Source organism: Heloderma suspectum, chromosome 6 (genome assembly GCF_057233095.1).
Source record: "Heloderma suspectum isolate Gila_16-S chromosome 6, 16-S_ref, whole genome shotgun sequence".
NCBI classification, from domain to species: Eukaryota; Metazoa; Chordata; class Lepidosauria; order Squamata; family Helodermatidae; genus Heloderma; species Heloderma suspectum.
The window spans coordinates 102699942-102717935 of NC_139463.1; the positions used below are offsets into that span (position 1 = coordinate 102699942).

At 47.7% G+C, this 17994-nt stretch overlaps 1 protein-coding gene across 4 annotated transcripts in view; it reads right to left on the bottom strand.

Annotated features, from left to right (window-relative positions):
• KIF22 (kinesin family member 22) overlaps positions 1-17384 on the bottom strand; it is a 31806-nt gene extending 14422 nt beyond the window's left edge. Inside the window, exons 1-12 of one of the 4 annotated variants that reach the window (XM_084805824.1) lie at positions 17171-17384; positions 15660-15865; positions 14955-15082; positions 14671-14819; positions 12083-12523; positions 11698-11851; positions 10404-10506; positions 10027-10204; positions 8425-8545; positions 8256-8335; positions 6630-6833; positions 5618-5677 (exon numbers count right to left, since the gene is read on the bottom strand). In XM_084805824.1, the coding sequence (XP_084661950.1) occupies positions 5618-5677; positions 6630-6833; positions 8256-8335; positions 8425-8545; positions 10027-10204; positions 10404-10506; positions 11698-11851; positions 12083-12523; positions 14671-14819; positions 14955-15082; positions 15660-15859 (1818 nt within the window). In that variant the 5' untranslated portion in view covers positions 15860-15865; positions 17171-17384. The remainder of the gene's footprint in view (positions 1-5617; positions 5678-6629; positions 6834-8255; positions 8336-8424; positions 8546-10026; positions 10205-10403; positions 10507-11697; positions 11852-12082; positions 12524-14670; positions 14820-14954; positions 15083-15659; positions 15866-17170) is intronic. The other 3 variants (XM_084805820.1, XM_084805821.1, XM_084805823.1) reach the window with 3 other exon arrangements.
• Positions 17385-17994: the final 610 nt, after the last annotated feature.

Here is a 17994-nt window from a genome sequence, read left to right on the forward strand (position 1 = left end):
AAACATGTAGGAAGAAAGCCAGATTATGAAGCACATGGTCTATGATGTCTGTATACTAATGCCCAGAGTATGGGAAACAAACAGAATGAATTTGAACTCTTAATACAGGAAGGAAATTATGACTTGACAGGTGTACCTGAGACTTGGTGGGATGACTGCCATGACTCTAATACAGTAATTGAAGGATATAACTTGTTCAAAAAGAACAGGAGGAACAGAAAGGGATGTGGGGTTGCATTATATGTTAAAAATACATAACTCTGCACAGAAATACAGGAGGAGGAGCTTGGTAGCCCCATCGAGAGCATCTGGGTTACAATAAATGGAACAAAGAATAAAAGGAACATGGTGGTCCAAGTCTATGACCAGCCACCCAATCAAGGAGAAGACAAGGATGAAACTTTTGAAAAGCATATTGCCAATGTTTTAAGGAAGCATGATGTAGTAGTAATGGGTGACTTCAATTTCCCCAATATTTGTTGGGAGACATATCCTGCAAAACATGGCCCCTCCAGGAAATTCCTGACTTGTGTGGCGGATAACTTCCTCCTACAGAAAGTAGAGGAAGGAACTAGAGGATTGGCTATCCTTGACTTGATCCTAACCAATACAGATGACTTAGTGGATAAAGTAGCAGTTACAGGAACTCTTGGGGGAAAGCGACCATGTCATACTTGAGTTCTTGGTTCTAAAGGAAGCAAAAGCCAAACATGTACCCTGGATTTTAGGAAAGACGATTTCAATAAACTCAGAACAATGATAGGTCCCATGGCAAGTGACTCTAATGAGAAAAGGAGTCCAAGATGGGTGGGAGTTTTTAAAAAAGGAAATTCTAAAGGCACAATTTCAACAAGAAAAAAAGGTGGAAGACAACAGAAGAAGCCAATGTGGCTTCACAAAAAGCTTAGAGATGACCTGAAAACAAAAAAGGACACATATAGGAAGTGGAAGGAAGGACAAGCAACAAAGGAAAAGTACAGGCAGGTAGCACAGAATTGCAGGGATGGTGTCAGGAAGGCTAAAGCTGAGAACAAGCTGAGGTTAGCGACGGATAATGAAAGCAACAAAAAGGCTTTATTCAGATTCATGCATAGTAAAAGACAGAGGAAAGAAATGGTGGTTCAACTATTAAATAAGGATGGCAAAATGATAACAGGTGACAAAGAAAAGGCAGAAGTGCTCAATTCCTACTTTGGCTCGGTCTTCTCCCAAAGAGGGTCTATGACCCCCCTGGCAAAGGCGAAGTACAGGCTGAAGGGGCTGGATTGCAGCTTGAGATTGATCGGCATATAGTCAAGGAACACTTAATTACTTTGAATGAGTTCAAATCTCCAGGGCCAGATGAACTGCACCCTACAGTAATGAAGGAACTGGCAGAAGAACTCTCAGAACCGCTGTCTATTCTCTTTGAGCAATCATGGAGGATGGGTGAAGTGCCAGGTGACTGGAGGAGAGCTAATGTTGTCCCTATCTTCAAAAAGGGTAAAAAGGAAGAACCTGGGAACTACAGACCAGTCAGTCTGACATCAATCCCAGGGAAAATTCTGGAGCAGATTATAAAGCGATCCATCTGTAAGCACCTTGGAAACAATGCAGTGATTACTCGAAGCCAACATGGATTTGTCAAGAACAAATCCTGCCAGATGAATCTGATCTCATTTTTTGATCAGGTCACCTCCCTTGTGGATTGTGGGAATACTGTGGACACAATATACCTCGACTTCAGCAAAGCTTTCAACAAAGTGCCCCATGATATCCTGATGAGCAAACTAGCTCAAAGTGGGCTAGATGAAACAACTATCAGGTGGATCCACAGTTGGCTACAGAATCGGACTCAAAGAATGCTTATCAATGGGATCTTCTCAAACTGGGGAGAGGTAACGAGCGGGGTACTGCAAGGCTCAGTCCTGGGCCCAGTGCTCTTCGACATTTTGATTAATGACTTGGAGGAGGAGGTGCAGGGAATGCTGATCAAATTTGCAGATGACACAAAATTGGGCGAGATAGCTAATACCCTGGAAGACAGAAATTCAAAGTGATCTTGATAGACTGGAGCCCTGGGCAGAAAACAGAATGACATTTAATAGGGATAAATGCCAAGTTGTGCACCTAGGAAAAAGAATCCAAACGCAGTTACAAGATGGGGGATACTTGGCTCAACAACACTACAAGCAAAAAGGATCTTGGAATTGTTGTAGATCACAAGCTGAATGTGATGTGGCTGCAAAAAAAGCAAATGCTATTTTGGGCTGCATTAATAGAAGCATAGCTTCCAAATCCCGTGAACTACTAGTTCCTCTCTACTCAGCACTGGTTAGGCCTCATCTGGAGTACTGTGTCCAGTTCTGGGCACCACACTTTAAAAAGGATGCAGACAAGCTGGAGAGGGTTCAGAGGAGGGAGCAAAGATGATCAGGGGACTGGAAACAAAGCCCTATGAAGAGAGACTGAAAGAACTGGGCATGTTTAGCCTTGAGAAGAGAAGACTGAGGGGAGATATGATAGCGCTCTTCAAGTACTTGAAAGGTTGTCACAGAGAGGATCTCTTCTTGATCATCCCAGAGTGCAGGACACGGAATTATGGGCTCAAGTTCGAGGAACCCAGATTCTGGCTGAACATCACGAAAAACTTCCTGACTCTTAGAGCAATACGACAATGGAACCAATTGCCTAGGGAGGTAGTGGGCTCCTCCACACTAGAGGCATTCAAGATGAGGCTGGACAGCCATCTGTCAGGGATGCTCTGACTTCGATTCCTGCATTGAGCAGGGGGTTGGACTCGATGGTCTTATAGGCCCCCTCCAACCCTACTTTTCTATGGCTGTATTGTCTGAAGTTGTTTTCTATACGGCTACAATGTTTAATTTGATCAAACTGTTAACTAAAAAGAAAGGCTTCCAATCAGTCAGCAAATGAAAAATGACTTAAATAAAAACTGTAGATGGCAAACACTATCTTAAGAGACATTCCCTCCACAGCAGAACTAAAACCCATGAAGTTAATCATCTAAGATTTATTTAATTGGATAACTCTAGTTTGGATAGTTTATTGCTGAGTTGTGTTTTTAAAAACTGATGTTAGCTGAAACTTGAAAACTATAGTGTTGAAAGGTGGGGTAAAAATATTGAAAACAAAAAAAGACTATGTGTAGAATCCAACTAAAGGCCTACCTAAAGTAGACCCACTGAAATGAATGGGACTTGTTAGTTATGACTAACTTAAGTCCCATTCATTTCAATGGGTCTAGTCTGATTCTAGCCTAAGAAAGCAACCCCAAGTGCCCTGACAGATGACCCACCATTTCCCAAGCACTGCCAGTTCATGCCAGCCAGGGCATAACTTACTTCCTCTCTTACTTTTGTGACAATTCAGGGTTTTTTGTTTTGTTTTGTTTCAATGGGAGGAAAAAAGACTCCAGGCTGCCATGGGTAATGGGCCTGATCAGAGGCATGAGAATGCTTTGGATCCAGCAGATCCAAGGCTGTCCCCAAAACATCCTGTTTCGGAACCTACTATCAACAGAAACAACGCTAGCTGTGATCCTGCAGGGCCTTCCACAGGTATACAGGGGTGGACAGGCTGTCCCACTGGTGTCTTTTTTTCGAAGCAGAGTGGAGTCCTAATCTTTTCAGCCACTTCTACTCATGATCATTTTGGTTCTGTCCATTTCAAGATTCAGATGAGTGAACAGACTAGCCCAAAGGTGAGAACATCTCGCTTGGCAGAACTACCCAGAGTCCCCTAGGACAAGCAGAGTCAAGGCAGAGACTACGGGTGTGCCCACATCCTGTTGAAAGTGACTGAAATCAGCTGTTCACTTTAAGAGTTCAAAACCACACCCTGAGAATGTAGCTGTAAAAAGCTAGTACTCATAAACAATGAGTCGTGTGGCACTTTATTCACTTTACACATCCCATTAATAAGTCTATATAAGATTACATTGTCTGTGTTTACACTTCATGGCAAGCCTTTCATTATGGCTTGCTAAACCATGATGTACATGAGCAGTGTACTGGAGCGGGCAGCCTGTTCCCCCCATCCCCTTTCACACAAGTCAGCAGACAAACCAGGAAGCTGCAATTAAGCATTGCTTTCTTAATGACCTGGTTCGCATGTCATGGTGGCAAATCGTGAGTTATATAAGCCACGATTTGCAGGGATGCAAGCCACCTCCAGTTTTCATAAAGAACCTATGATTTGTTGTTTGTTTATGGGTTAAACAACCCAGAGTTAAACTATCAATCAGAGTGTGCAGGTTCAGATGTCATGATAACTGATGAATGGGCCGTTCATAGGTTTATTCAAACTGGAAGCAGCTTGTACGCAGTGCACATACCCGCAAATCGTGGGCTGACTGACCCACATTTGCCACCATGATGTGCAAACTGGCCCAGTGTGTCCAAATTCAGGACTATGGATTACTGAACTGAAACAGGCCAGGGCTTATAAGGCAACTTCAAACTCTGTGTTAAAGCTGGCTTCCAATCATGGCCTGTTTGGGAGCAACTGACCATAGTTCAGATTTAACAGGAAGCTGTGCTTAATTCACAGGTCCTGATTTACCTGCTCAAGTGAAGCAGGAGCGAATGGGCTGCATGCATATACTGCTCACACACATCGTGGTTTAATAAGCCAGGATTCATGGCTTCTATAACATGCAAACATGGGCATTGGTTACATTGTTTTACATAGAATTATCACAGACAGCACCTCAACCATGCATTTCCTTGCCTGGCCACCATAAGTGATGAGGAATTCTATCCAGGTGAATGAGTGGGCTTGCAGAGGAGGCAGCCCACTCTGCCAGGCTCCTTGATTTCTGTGCTGGTCATGGGGGAAGGCAACTCTTTCCTTCACAGCCAGCTGGCAAAGGCAGTGAACTGGCACATGACAAAGAGATCCATCCCTTGTCTGCCAGCCCACTGGTAGAAGCCAGGATTGTTGTTTTATTAGTCTGCAAAGAAGCTAGTAAAAGTTTGTTTTGAGCTAGTAACTTTTCTGGCCTTCTATACAAGGTTACTGTACTTCTTTGCATTACATTAGCAATGGTTTTTCTTACCCTCTACTGGTACAGAGAAAAATCATTGTAACACTTCATCCATCTCATGCAGGAGCGGGCAACTTGTGGCCCTCCAGATGTTTTGGCTTACAACTCCCATCAGCCTTAACCAGCATAGCCAATGGTGAGGGATAATGGGAGTTGCAGGTCCAAACATCTGGAGGGCCACAAGTTGCCTTCTCCTGATCTAATGAAGCAGGCACTCCTCCAGAAAAAGCTTATGGTGTAATAAATTTGCTAACTTTTAAGCTGCCACAAAACATTTGGCTGGTTCTGCTGCAAATGAACACAAATATCCTTCTGGAAATAATAAGATGGATTTTTGAATTGTATGTATAGGATGGAATAAATCTTCATGCTATGCCATACTGTAAACCCATTTTTTAAAAGAAAGAAAAAAGTAGCTTCTCACCCCCTCTAATCCAGGTGTTATTCAACTCCAACTCCCATCATCATCGCCCCTGCTGGGTGGGGATAATGGGAGTTGGAGTCCACCATCATCTGGAGGGTCACAGACTACGCACCTGTCCTGTAATGCAAACTGAATTGAATACACACCTTCAGAAAAGAAGAGACTTGCTTGGCCGAGATGCCATGAACTTTTCCGAGGTCCTCTATCTGGGGAAAGGAAGGAAGGAGAAACATCTTGGTATCACGCAGCTGCCTATATCATATAGGAGGCAGACATATCTATCTAGGGATCAGCAAAAGGATAAGAACCTTGAAGAATGATGCAGACCTGGATGGAGGTAGCCCAGTGGGATAACCAGGATTTGGGTCAATGCCACTACCATAAACTAGGTGCGCAACCTGGAATTTGTGGTCCCAGGCAAAAGTGAAATGCTGTGGGCATACAGCAGAGGCAATTTGTAGTAGAAGTGGTAGGTTTTCCAGTTTAAGCAAAACACCCCACCCCTTCTCACTCACTGGAGGGAGACCAACATTATGCATGCTATGGAGAAAGTGGAAAAGCCTTCGCTGCCCCATTGCAATCATGGTCACCCAGTGAAACTGATGTGCTCTAGATTCAAGACAGACAACAGCAACAAAAGGCACTTCACACAATGCATAATTAGTTAATTGATAGGCTTCAGTGTCACAAGCTGCAACAATGGCCATGAGCCCAAATGCAGGTGGATGGGTCTGTCAACAGCTATTGGCCATCATGCCTGGGTAGAACCTCCATGGTCAAAGGCATTATAGTTGCTGGGTGAACAGCAATAGAGGACAGTTCTTCCTTTCACACCAGGCAGTGGGCTTCCCAGAAGCATCTGGACTGCCACAAAACAGGATGGATGACTAGGAGGACCTCTGGTCTGATCCAGCAGGGCTATTGTCTTCATACAAGACTAGGTACCTCTTTCCTTCTGCTCCCAGAGCAGAGGACGAGCCAGTGTCCCATACTCAAGGCTGGGCAATATGCTAACTGTCGACATGGGATTAATCCAAGATCATCCCTCTGCCCATCAGACCCTGGTGCTTCGACCCCGGGTCAGGCCTGGATCACACATTAAGGCAGGCCATGCAGGGCTTCCTGCCTGAAGGGTTACTCCCTGCATCTCCCAAATACCTTCTCGAACAAGCCGTAGAGGTCTCTCCAGCCCACAATGAGCTGAGCCTTCTTCTTGCCAATCCGGCGGAGGGCCATGAGGTCCTTCACTGAGCCCATGTTCAGGAGGGCCAGGATGTTGTCTTTGCTACGAGTCAGCAGATCCGGACGGACCTCCATCTCCCACTCCAGGGGAGCCTCATTTTCAGAGTTAAGGGCTGAAGCCTGAAGGGCAAACATGGAAAGGAAGAAGGGGGTTATTAGATGCTGCAGCAGCTTCTTCGGGCCATTTCTTGATCGGCCCCCCGTGCTCTTCCACCTAGATTCCGTTACTGGCCCCACCGCTTACCAGCATCAAGGACAGGAGCTACAGCTGAGAGCAGTGTTGTCCACCTGAGTTCCATGGTACCTTAAACTGGGGGCTCCTCAGTGAGGTCAGGCATGGTGGAGAAGCTTCTGCAGAAGACTGACTGCCTAGTGCCACCTTCGACTGCCTGACATGTGTTGGGATGCAGGGCCAGCATCACTGGGCAACTGCCGAGGCCCACACCCCTTCAGGGCCCCACTGCCAACCCCTAGAGCCTCTCCTTGCCATGCTACCTGTTCACCTGCCCCCTCCAGGCACACAAGCAGTGGCGAGAAGGAGGGGACAGGGCATGCCCCGCATGCACCTCCGGGTGGCTGTATAGATCAAGGACGGAGGGAGAGGGCTGGCAAATAGGAGGAGGTGGGCCTTCCTGAGGGTATCTTGCCCCAGGACCCCCCCCCCCAACCCTGGAGCAAACACTGCACACCTGTATTCCCAACGACAATTCCCAGTTTGCACAAGGAGATGAGGCAGTCCCACAGGCCTGGCTAGTGCCCTGCCTCAATTCAGAGTAAACTCCAGCCTAGACTGTTCCCAAGGATCCTCTGCAACACGTGGCACAGACACAGCAATATGGGAAGTGTTGACTGAAGACAGAAAGTTTGAAAACCACTGACTCAGATGAGGCTGTGCACGCATTGTGGAGGACCTACATTTGATCGGAGACTGCCAGTCCAAGACTTTGGTCTAGCTCAGACAGTCGGACATCTGCAAAGCCGCCCTCTTTCAGACCCCTTAAGAAATTATTCCCAACATCTTCCCACCAGATCTCACATTTAAACTTATTAAAATGGGGCATGGGTGTGTGTGGCAGGAGCAGCCCTGATATCCAGACCCAGATATTGCTCTCTGCTCCCAACTTGATCTTGGGGGAGGGCGGTCACTTTTGGAGAGGGTTTGCTGTACTGCTGAGGCAGCCTGAACTCAAGTAGACTTCAGTCATTGAAGGAGGCTGTTCATTTGTTCTAGGGTAGAAATTCCACAGCAGGGCTGGGAAACTTGTGGCCCTCCAGATGTTGGATTCCAATTCCCATTAGCCCCAGCCAGCATAGCCAATGGTCAGGGATGATCAGAGCTGGACTCAAACATGGGGCAGGGGGGAGGTTCCACAGCCCTGATCTATAGGTGGAAGCCTCTTCCTACCTCTGCAGTTTGTAAACTGCCTCAACGACCATCCTAAATGGTAGGAAAGTGATCTATATAATCTCTTAAATTACTCTGCTTGCCACCTCCACCACCACCCCATTCAGCAAGACGGACCCCCAAATCCCCTTACACACCTTTCTCTTTCGGCCTCCCTTCTTCTGCTTTATGATGACAATGCCTTCCTCTTCCTCCTGAGTCTCTCCAATGGTCTGCACTGGATAGGAAGAGAAGGGAAGCCAAGACCTTGTGAGATGGAAGGAAATCCTGGCTTCCAGACCCTCCTCCCCACTCCAGTCCTCTTACCTTGCTGGAGGGGCAAAACTGCTGCCTGCTTTCGGGGTTTGGCTGGCACCCGTGGGGCAAGTGCACGGTTTTTCTCTTGCAAAGCCTTGGCTTCCATCTCCAACTGCTTTTCTTTTAGACTCTGCAGGGAGACGGGGATGTGAAGTGATGATTTAAATTGGGGGGTGGAAAGGCGACTGGGGAGGCGCAGACTCCATGTGAGGACTTCCAGAAACAAGAGTGGCTAACTTCGGCCTCACAGCCCAACCAGGACCACATCATGGCACCAACTGTATGAACCGCCATCGTTATGTGGCCACTCCCATATGAATCAGTGCTCAGCATGAGACATGGGATGGGGACACAGTTTCATTTATATCAGAACCTGCTCCCACAGTACCCACTTGGTGCTACTTCTGCTATTTTCAGCCTAACCCCTCAGTCTTCCTCCCCAGCTGAAACAAAGTATGAGTAACTGCATTTGTGCATATGCTTCCTGTTAATACGGTCTCTGCCCTCTATCTCCCTGCACTCCCCATCTCCTTAAAACACCTGTGAAAAGGCTCTGGAAAGCCTCCAAGGAAGAGGAAGTTCCACAATTATAGGGCAATGAATGAAACCCAAAACAGGTCAAGAGGGCCTGTTCCATTGGCCTGCTACAACAAATAGCTGCTTAGGCTCCTCCCCTCATCCCAACAGAGTCTGTTGGTGGCCTTGCAGGTGGAAGAGGGGGGATGGAGGAGGGGAGAGGTCTGTTACTCCAGTAAAGCAGGTATACAGAACATGTGGCCATCCAGGTGATGTTGGACTATGACTCCCATCAGCCCTCACCATTGACTATGCTGGCCGGAGTTACAATTCACAGACATCTGGAGGGCCCACATGTTCCCCACCCTTGAATTAAAGGAATATTTATTGATTAGCTGATCGTGTCTTTCAGTCAAATAAATTTGCATATGATGGAAACAATGGGTGCTTCGGGGGGTGGGGGGCACTTATTGCGCAGGCACCATCTTGGAAGATGCATTCCTGCCTGTGTGAAAGCAGAAGGGCTACCCTCTGCTAAGATGGCACCTATTACTAGTTTTTTGTCAATGCTCATTTTGAAAAACAACCCCCCCACCATAAAAAGGTCTGCAGCCAATCAATCAGCCAAGAAAGCACACACAAAAACCTTGTTTACACAATCACTGCAGCCCACCGTGGCTTATTAGCCACAGTGGGTTGCAGTGCCTGCAGGCACCAACTTGACGGTCCAAGCCACTGCAACTTCCTACTACATGCGAACCCAGTGAGGGTGGGTTGTTGGGGTGCTTGACAAACCATCTAGAACCCATGGGCTGTTTTAGGGTTGCGACTGGCTTGTCAAGCACCCCAACAACCCACCCTCTCCAGGTTCGCACATAACAAGAAGCTATGATATGCCATCACCGTGGCTTGAACAGTCAAAATGGCTGCCACGGCAACAATAAGCCCTGCGGGGAAATTCTCGTTACTTGCAAACCCACCCACACCCTACCTTATTCTTTGAGAGATCATGATGGAACATAGAGAATGACCCTGAGCTCCACTAACACATGTCCCTGGAGGAGAATGAGGGAATGCAAACACCAAACCCTTCACCTTCAGCTCACGCCGAGTCTCGTCCAGCAGCTTCAAAATGCCCAGCCGCTCCCTGCGTGGTGTGTTGAGGAGAGGCAACGTGCGACTCCCGGCCACAGCCTGCTCCTTTTCCAAGGCCTCTAACCGCAGCAGCCGTTCAACCACAGCTGGCTGAAGATTCTCCAGAGGCAGCAAAGAACTGGTGGGGAGGGGGAGGGAGAGAGAGATCAGAGGTGAAGTACCAAGTCCCACCTAGCTCTTCTGACAAACCAGCTGGAGCTGTACTTCCTCCTCAATTCACCGTTTCAAGGGTGGGGTGGCTATTTTCCCAAAATGGCGTGAAGGAATATGACCATACCGCAAAGTGCAGCTAGGCCCTTTATCACTAGAAGCCTCACCTGAGTGGCTTTTCCTCAACCACGCTTGGTTGTTCCTCCTCTGGGCAAGGTCTCTTGGCCTCTGGACCTGCATCGCTGTAGTCTGAAGGAGGTCTTTTGGACACTGCCGAAGGTGAGGACACTTTTGTTTGCCTGATGCATTAATAAGACCACAACGCTTTCTCTAGCTGGGCTGCCCTCCCCCCCTGCTCCGCCCCAGAGCCATCAGCCACCAACTGCACTGAGGGAAAGATCCTGATGGCTTCTTGTTCTTTTGATATTGTTCACTGCAATTTTATTATGTGCATAAACCGCCTCAGAAGAATTTGAATTGTGAAAAGCGTGAGGCTATAGACAACCATAAATAATAATTTCAAGTCAGCTTACAAATCACATATCAAAAAGAAAAATACAATAGCCATTGAACTATTAGAATAAAAAAATATAAAGTTACAAAACTTAACTATTGCGCAGAAATGTTCACCCTCTCAAAGCAGTAACAGGTAAAAACAAATACAACTCTTTTTACGTGGTGCCTAAAACCCATTAAGAGTTGGCACTAGCTGCATGAACCCAAGGAAGGTGTTCCAGAACCTGGGTGCTGCCACTGAAAAGGCCTAGCCCTTGGCCACCTCCAGCCTAACTTAAATGGGCAGGGGGAAATCTAACCTCAGGACACTGACTGGCCTAGAAAAGGGGCAGGGAACCTCAGGCCCTGAGCCCAGCCCAACCCAGCCCTCCAGGGTTCCCAACAGGCCATGCCCCCTTTCTCTCCAACCACCAATCATGGGGTGGTTTCCTGACTTTTGTGCAGTTTCCCCCCCTTTATAAACATTTTATTGCTGTAAGCTGGCTTGGGAGGGCTTCTGCCCTGAAAGATATTTAAAACCTTTCTTAGCCACATAAGGCTTAGTTACAGACACCAAGGGCTTTAAACTAAAATATGTCTGTATTTCTGGTATCTTGGCCCCACTCCTTTTGTCATTGGCCCCACCTACCACTGGGATGTGGCCCCAAGAGGTTCTCCAAAACTGAATTCAGCCCTTAAGCTGAAAGAGGTTCCCCACTTCTGCAGTAGATGGCAGGATGTAGTCCATGAGGAGAGAGCAAATCATGGACAGTTCTAGTATATATTTAGAGCTGGCCAAGATAAAGGAATGTGGGGAGGGCCAGGGTGGAATTTGTACACAGCACCACGCTCCATTCCTGGGTGACCCAAGAATTCTGGCCTCCCCGCTACTTCTTTCCCAGCAAACTTGTCCTATCCTGGTTGTGCATGAACTCAAGTCGACTCCAACCCCCCTCCCCCCCTCACCGATATCTGGCAGGGTTTCCTGGGTGAAGGGCTTGTTCACCACTTGCTTGGACTTGGCAGCAAAGTTGAGGCTTGTGAGGGTGTCGAAGTAGTACCTCTTCTCGGGGGCAATGTTTGCAATGATCAAGCTGTGAGCACTGCCGCCCAGAGAATCCTGAAAGGAAAAAGAAATTCAGGACAGTGGAAGCTGGTGGCTCTGATATCAGTGGGACAGTGAATCCACTCCGGGTTTCAGTCAGAACAACTAAGAACTCTAAAGGAGCTATCTGAGGTGTGGACGCCCCACTGACATCAGAGCCAACAGCCTCCAGTAATTCAAGGGGAGGGAAAACGCCCCAGTGCTCAAGCCCCATTACCCCTCCAGAAAACACTCCTTCCTAACTACCTGCAGAAGACGGGTCAGTTTGCTGTCTCTGTAGGGTACCCGAGGCAGGCCCTGGTTGAGCGCGTCAACCACCTTGCTGAGCACAAAAAGCGAGGTGTTGATGGCCCCGCTCTCCTTCAGGCGCAGGCCTTTATTGCCTGTCCGACGGTTGTCCTCCGAGCCAGCTAAGTCAATGAGGCAAAGCTTGGCAGCCCGGCGGGCATATGGTGGCCAGCCCTGGGTCTGGCTCACCCGGACCAGCAGGACGGTATGGCTGCGGCTGGAGCGCTGGTTCAGCTGTGTGGACGCCACAGTCCGATTGGAGCTGGCGGGCAGGAACTGGCTTTCAAAATCTGCAAAGCTCGTGATCTCCCTCTGCGTCAAGCCCGGCACCAGGATGTTGCGGTTGCGATCCTCTCGGATTGGCAAGTCACGGAGGGAGGGCTGGAGGAGGTCAAGGACCTGGGGAGAGACACATCGTCAGTGGCTCAGGCAGAAGTAGCACCTCGAATCCCAGCCTTTCTATCCCCTTGCCTCTCAACACCACATGGAGGCCGCAATTGGCTGACTTGAACAAGGGCGCTCTTTTGATCAAGCCCGGCCTCTTCCACTAGGATAAGGCAGCAATGTCCAGGGACGTGGGGCAAGATATTTTCCAGAAAGATTTTGAGTGCTTTATTTTTCCATAGAAAATTTTCCATTTCATAAGTTCATGAGTAGCATTAAATAGGGCTAGCTGCAAATAAAATATTAGGCAAACTTGCCACTTTCATAGATGTCTATCAGTGGCTGTCAGTGTATCATGCACGGTTCTTTGGGTTGCTAAAATGTATTAGTGTGTCAACAGTTTTCAGTGACTTGGTTGTTGTTTCCTTAAATGATGTAAGGAAAGTACATGCTCCACATAATATAACATTTAAATCACATTAAGTGTGGCTTGTTTCCCCACCAGCTAAAATACTTATGGTGTACTGAGACAAAAAATTAACGTGGGACACTTTTTTCTAAAGCTTTGTGGCTTATTAAATACAAGGAAAATAAACATACTAAATCAGATCATTCTCTAGGGCAGGAGCGCATGGCCTCAGGCCTGGGGGTCCAAATCTGGCCCTCCAAGAGTCCACAACAGCCATGCCCCCTTCCTCAGACCCCACTCCCTTTCTCCCAACCACCGATTGTTCAGTGGTGCCCCAGCTTTTGTGACTTTTCCCCACGCTTTAAAAGGTAGAAATGCTTCTTCCAAGGCTTAGTTGCCAGCAGTAGGTGCTCTAAGGTTAAATATGCTGGCATTTTTGGACCTGCCCACTGCTGAAATTCAGCCCCCAAGAGCATTTCCAAAATGGAATTCAGCCCTCAGGCCAAAAAAGGTTCTGGGCCCCAGCTCTAGGGCATCAGAAAATTTTATGATGCAAATTACACTACACCAGTTTGCACGGGAAAATTTTCCAGCGCAGCCCCCCCCCCAAAACACATTACGCACCCCAATAAGGGCCTTTCCTGAAGTGAATATAGGAAGGGGATACACCCTGGTGTATTGCCACAGCACCAGCTTGCAGATCTTTGGCAAATTCTTCTTGGTATTGCTTCTCGTGCTCCATGCTGCAAAGTCTATTTGAGGATGGTTTCTTGCCTTCCCCCTGGCCCCTGTATGAGTATTTTAGCTCCCCTCTTGTGAGGCTCTCTCACTGAGGTCTCCACTCCCTTTCTTCTGCCTTCCTCTCGTTCTTCCCTACCCCCCAGGCAAGAGAGGCCTCCTTTCTCCTGGGCACTGTGGCTCACCTGCTTTCATCTCCTCCTCCAGCTTATACCTCTTCCTCTGACCTTTCTCCACTTGCAGTCTGTCTTTCTTCATCTCCTCCTCTCCAGGCTACTTCATTCCTGCGTGCTCCACCTGTCTTTCCTTGCCCTTCTGATCTTTCTTCTCTTCCCCTCTGCAGCTACTCTGGCTCACTCCTGGGGCCTCGGCCCACTCCCCACCAGCCATGCTTCAGCTCTTCACCCATCTTTGTCAAAGGCCTCCAGGGGCTGCATATGACATCATCAATAGGCATTAGGTCTGGGGCTACTCCAGATCAGCCCAGCAAAAGTGTGTGTGTGTGTGTGCGCGCACGCACGCGTGTGTAGAGTACCAGCCATGCCAGTCTCCAATACCAACCAACCTATGGTTCACCCAGAGCAGGGATGGGCAGAAAGTAGATCTCCAGATTTTTCAGACTTCAACTCGAGTATTCCTCACCATTGATTATGCTGGCAGGGGCTTCTGGGAGCAGAAGTCCAAAACCTCTAGAGATCTACCTTCTGCCCACTCCTGTCCTAGACCAACTGGTCATAGGATGGAGCCCTAGTTACATTAACAAACTTTCCAGGGCTAAAAGCATTGCCCAATCTTAAACACAACCTGACAAGCGGGTGCAATAGTCAAATCCACCACTAGTATCCCTTACTGCAATCTGCTAGCCATCCTCTCCCCAACTTGTCTGGTTTTTCAGTCCCCTTATGTTCCAGGTCACACACACACACACCCCCCCCCCCCGATTCCATAGTTCTTAGCCACTAAACCTGCTAGGGTCCTTTTCCCTTCTGATGCAGTTCTGCCAATCATCCATTACCTTCTCTTGGTAGATTTCCAGGTAAGACATGGAGACTGAGTATTTCCACTCCTCCCCGGAAGCATCCCTGGTCATTTGTAAGATATCCCGGACGGCTCGCGGTATCACCCCTGGCTGATCTGGACTCCCCAACATGGTGTGCGTCTTGCCTACCATTTTGGCGAGGGAAAAGGAAAGATGGGAAGATCATAAAAACTATAGTCACCCCAAAGTCCAATTCCAGCCTTCAGCGGATCCCAAATCCTCCGTGTTAATTTGGTCCATTTGCACTATTTAACATTCACCTGCTCCAGTGGGCCCATAGGCCAAGATGCTGGCATTCTGCCCCTCCAGCAGATGACGCAATACAGGCTGAACAGACCCCATGTAGACATCATGTTGAGTGGCTGCCTCACCGTAAAAAGCATCAAACCTAGTGGGGAGAGAGAAGTGAGGCTGTGGCCTGCTGGATTCTCTGAAAGTGGAGCAATTTCTAAAGCTGGAAAATAAGCAGCTGGAGACCAGGGAGAGGGGGTGCAAATCCAGCCCTGGACTGCTTTCCCTAGACATATCCCCAGACTTCCAAGAAAATCCTTCTCCCATATGCACATACTATTATGCATCTCAGCCACTTTCTCCTAAGCTGAGCCAGAGTCAAAGGTCTCTTTTTCTCCCTCTTCTGCAGCCTAAACAGCAACAAAGGATCTGTGAGCAGTCCCCCCGCCCCCATTATATACCTCAGCTGCTCATTTTCATTGTTCAAAAGAATAGGCAAAAAAATAGTGAGCCCTGTAGTGCCTAAAGTAAGGCCTCTGTTGCTAGTCACACTGGAAGGGGTGTGAGCCCTTGGCCTTGTGTGGGAGTCAGTAGGCAGAGCCAGTGCTGCTGTCCTCCCAGACTGGGCCCAGTTCAAAGGGCCCCTGTGAAGAGTTAATTGCCCACCACAGCACTACAGGGCTATACATTTAAAAGGAGGAGTCTGGTTCTTCTGAATTCTCTGCCCAACTCACTGGTATTTCATCGTCTCCATCTCGTTCCTCCAGTTGAGGATCTCCAGGGAATTGGAGTCCACGCCTCGCACACATGGAGCATCCTGGCCGTGTCCAGTTCCCACAGTGGGGCGCAGTCGCACACATACCCGCACTCGGGCTGGCGCATTAACAAGGGCTCGCCGAAACTCAGCCCGGCTTAAGCGTTGATGAGTCATCATGAATATCTAAGAAAAGAAAAAGTGCAGGGCAAGATGGAAGTAACTCACTCCACAACGGCTTGCCCACACACTGGATTCATTGGAAGCCCTTCTCCTGGCGCTCCCCAGCATCAGAAGCAAAGCAGGTGGCACCTCGATTGTGGCACACCAACGCTCACCCACTGCCTACTTTGCTGTATTTTTGGTTCCAGATGAATGCCTTGTTATTCTCCCATGCATTTAACTCTAGCTGTGAGACTTTGCTGCTCATTTTAATTTTGTGGTGCTTATATTATGTGTTGTTGTATATCTTTAATTGATCTAAGCTGCCTTAAAGATATCTACATTGAATTTGTATACCACTGCTCAAATAATATAAAGGCAATTGCCAGCATATCCTCATACACTGAGAAATAGTTACCAAGGCTCCAGCTGTGACCTCTACATTCCTACCAGACTGAAAGCTCTTTTGGCACTCTCCTGTCTATATCAGTCTTGTGATCCTTTTGGAGAATATTCCCTTCCTTCTGTTCTTACTCACTCTGTAACCCAGAAACTACTTTGAGCTTTGTAGTCCTGCCATTCCAGAATAGCCGGCTAGATAACAGGGTGATGAATAACTGCTTCAGCCTCACATGGATAGTCATACATGTACATATGTATTGCCAAACATATTTTCAGGTGACTTTTCCTAATCAGGGAGAGTTCATGGTCATATCACATAAGGACATGATATTTCATCAATGAAGACTGTCATTTAAATTTAAAGAAACCTTCACCTTTTACTATTCTAATAACGTACGCATTCCGTTTCTTTCCCTTACTTGCTTTTCAACCCTATCATTTGTCACCAGAGGAGCCTCCAGGGTAATTTATTTTCTTTACTTATAAATCAATAACAAAAAACAGCAAAATCAGTATAGAGCCATATCAACAAATAAGTACAATAGACAAAACCAGACCAACAGAGCATCACACTTGAAACAGAGATGAACTCATACGGCCACATATTTACAGGATACCAAGCTACTGCAAAAGCAGTATCAAGGTGCAATATTATTGGCTTGATTCAGAATGACTACGGCTCCCTAGCCCCACAACAACTAACATATACTTTTTTCTTTTTTACTTTTTTGAATATTGAGTAGAATCAATTCACCACTTATAGGCAGACTTTGAAACAGAAGTGTGAGTTGGGGATTCCACCTCATTGCCTTTGACCATTAAGATTCTGCATAGAGAAGGTAGATGAGTAAAATTAAACGTTCAAAACTTCTTGACGAGTGATTAATCCTGTGCCTGAAAGACCCAGTGCCCCCATTTTGGACTCACTTAAATGTGCTTACTCAGAAGTAAACCCCTCAGGTTCTAATAGCTCTTATTTCCAAGTAAAATGGCCGAGGAAGGCCAGGATTCCTTACAGCCCAACGATTGCAGCAGGTCTTGCTTCCCAGCGCCGCTCGGAAGGGCTGCAGCCTCAGCCCCGCATTGCACTCACCCTCTCTTTAACCCCCAGTCGGTTCTTTACACACACACACAACGCTACATTCAGGGTCTCCCAAGCTTCGTTTGTATTTGGCGCTAAGCCCACCCCTCAAGGGAAACAGACCAATGGGAGGAAGGGAAGGAAACAGCCGTTGGCCACGGCGCGTGCGCCTGAGAATCCGCGAGGGGTTTGCGCCTGCGCAATGTGAAGGGGAAGGAACGAACATCCTGCGCACGCGCATTAGGGCGAGAAGGCGTTGAGAGGGTTCGCGCACGCGCAAGACATTGGATGTTGGTAGTGAGAGCGTTAGTCGGGGATAGGGTAGATTCATAGGCGCATCACTGCAATTCTTATTGGAGCTTTTGGTCTAAAACTGAAGTGGGGTTCCACGGCAAAGTACATGAAGTTTTCTCCTTTAGACGTGCCAAGGGTTAGAGCGACGCCCCACTCCGACTTTCAATTTTTACCGGTAGTTCGGTCTCTTTGTGACACTCTATATTTTCCTACCTCTATGGATGAACGCACAGATACAAACAGCTTTAGGGCGCAACCCGATGCCCGTTTAGACGGAGAAAAGGCCTACACCTCCCAGCATTCCCCTTTTCTCCGTCTAAACGGGCATCGGGTTGCGCCCTAAAACGCTGAAAGAAAATCTGTCAGGATACCTAAA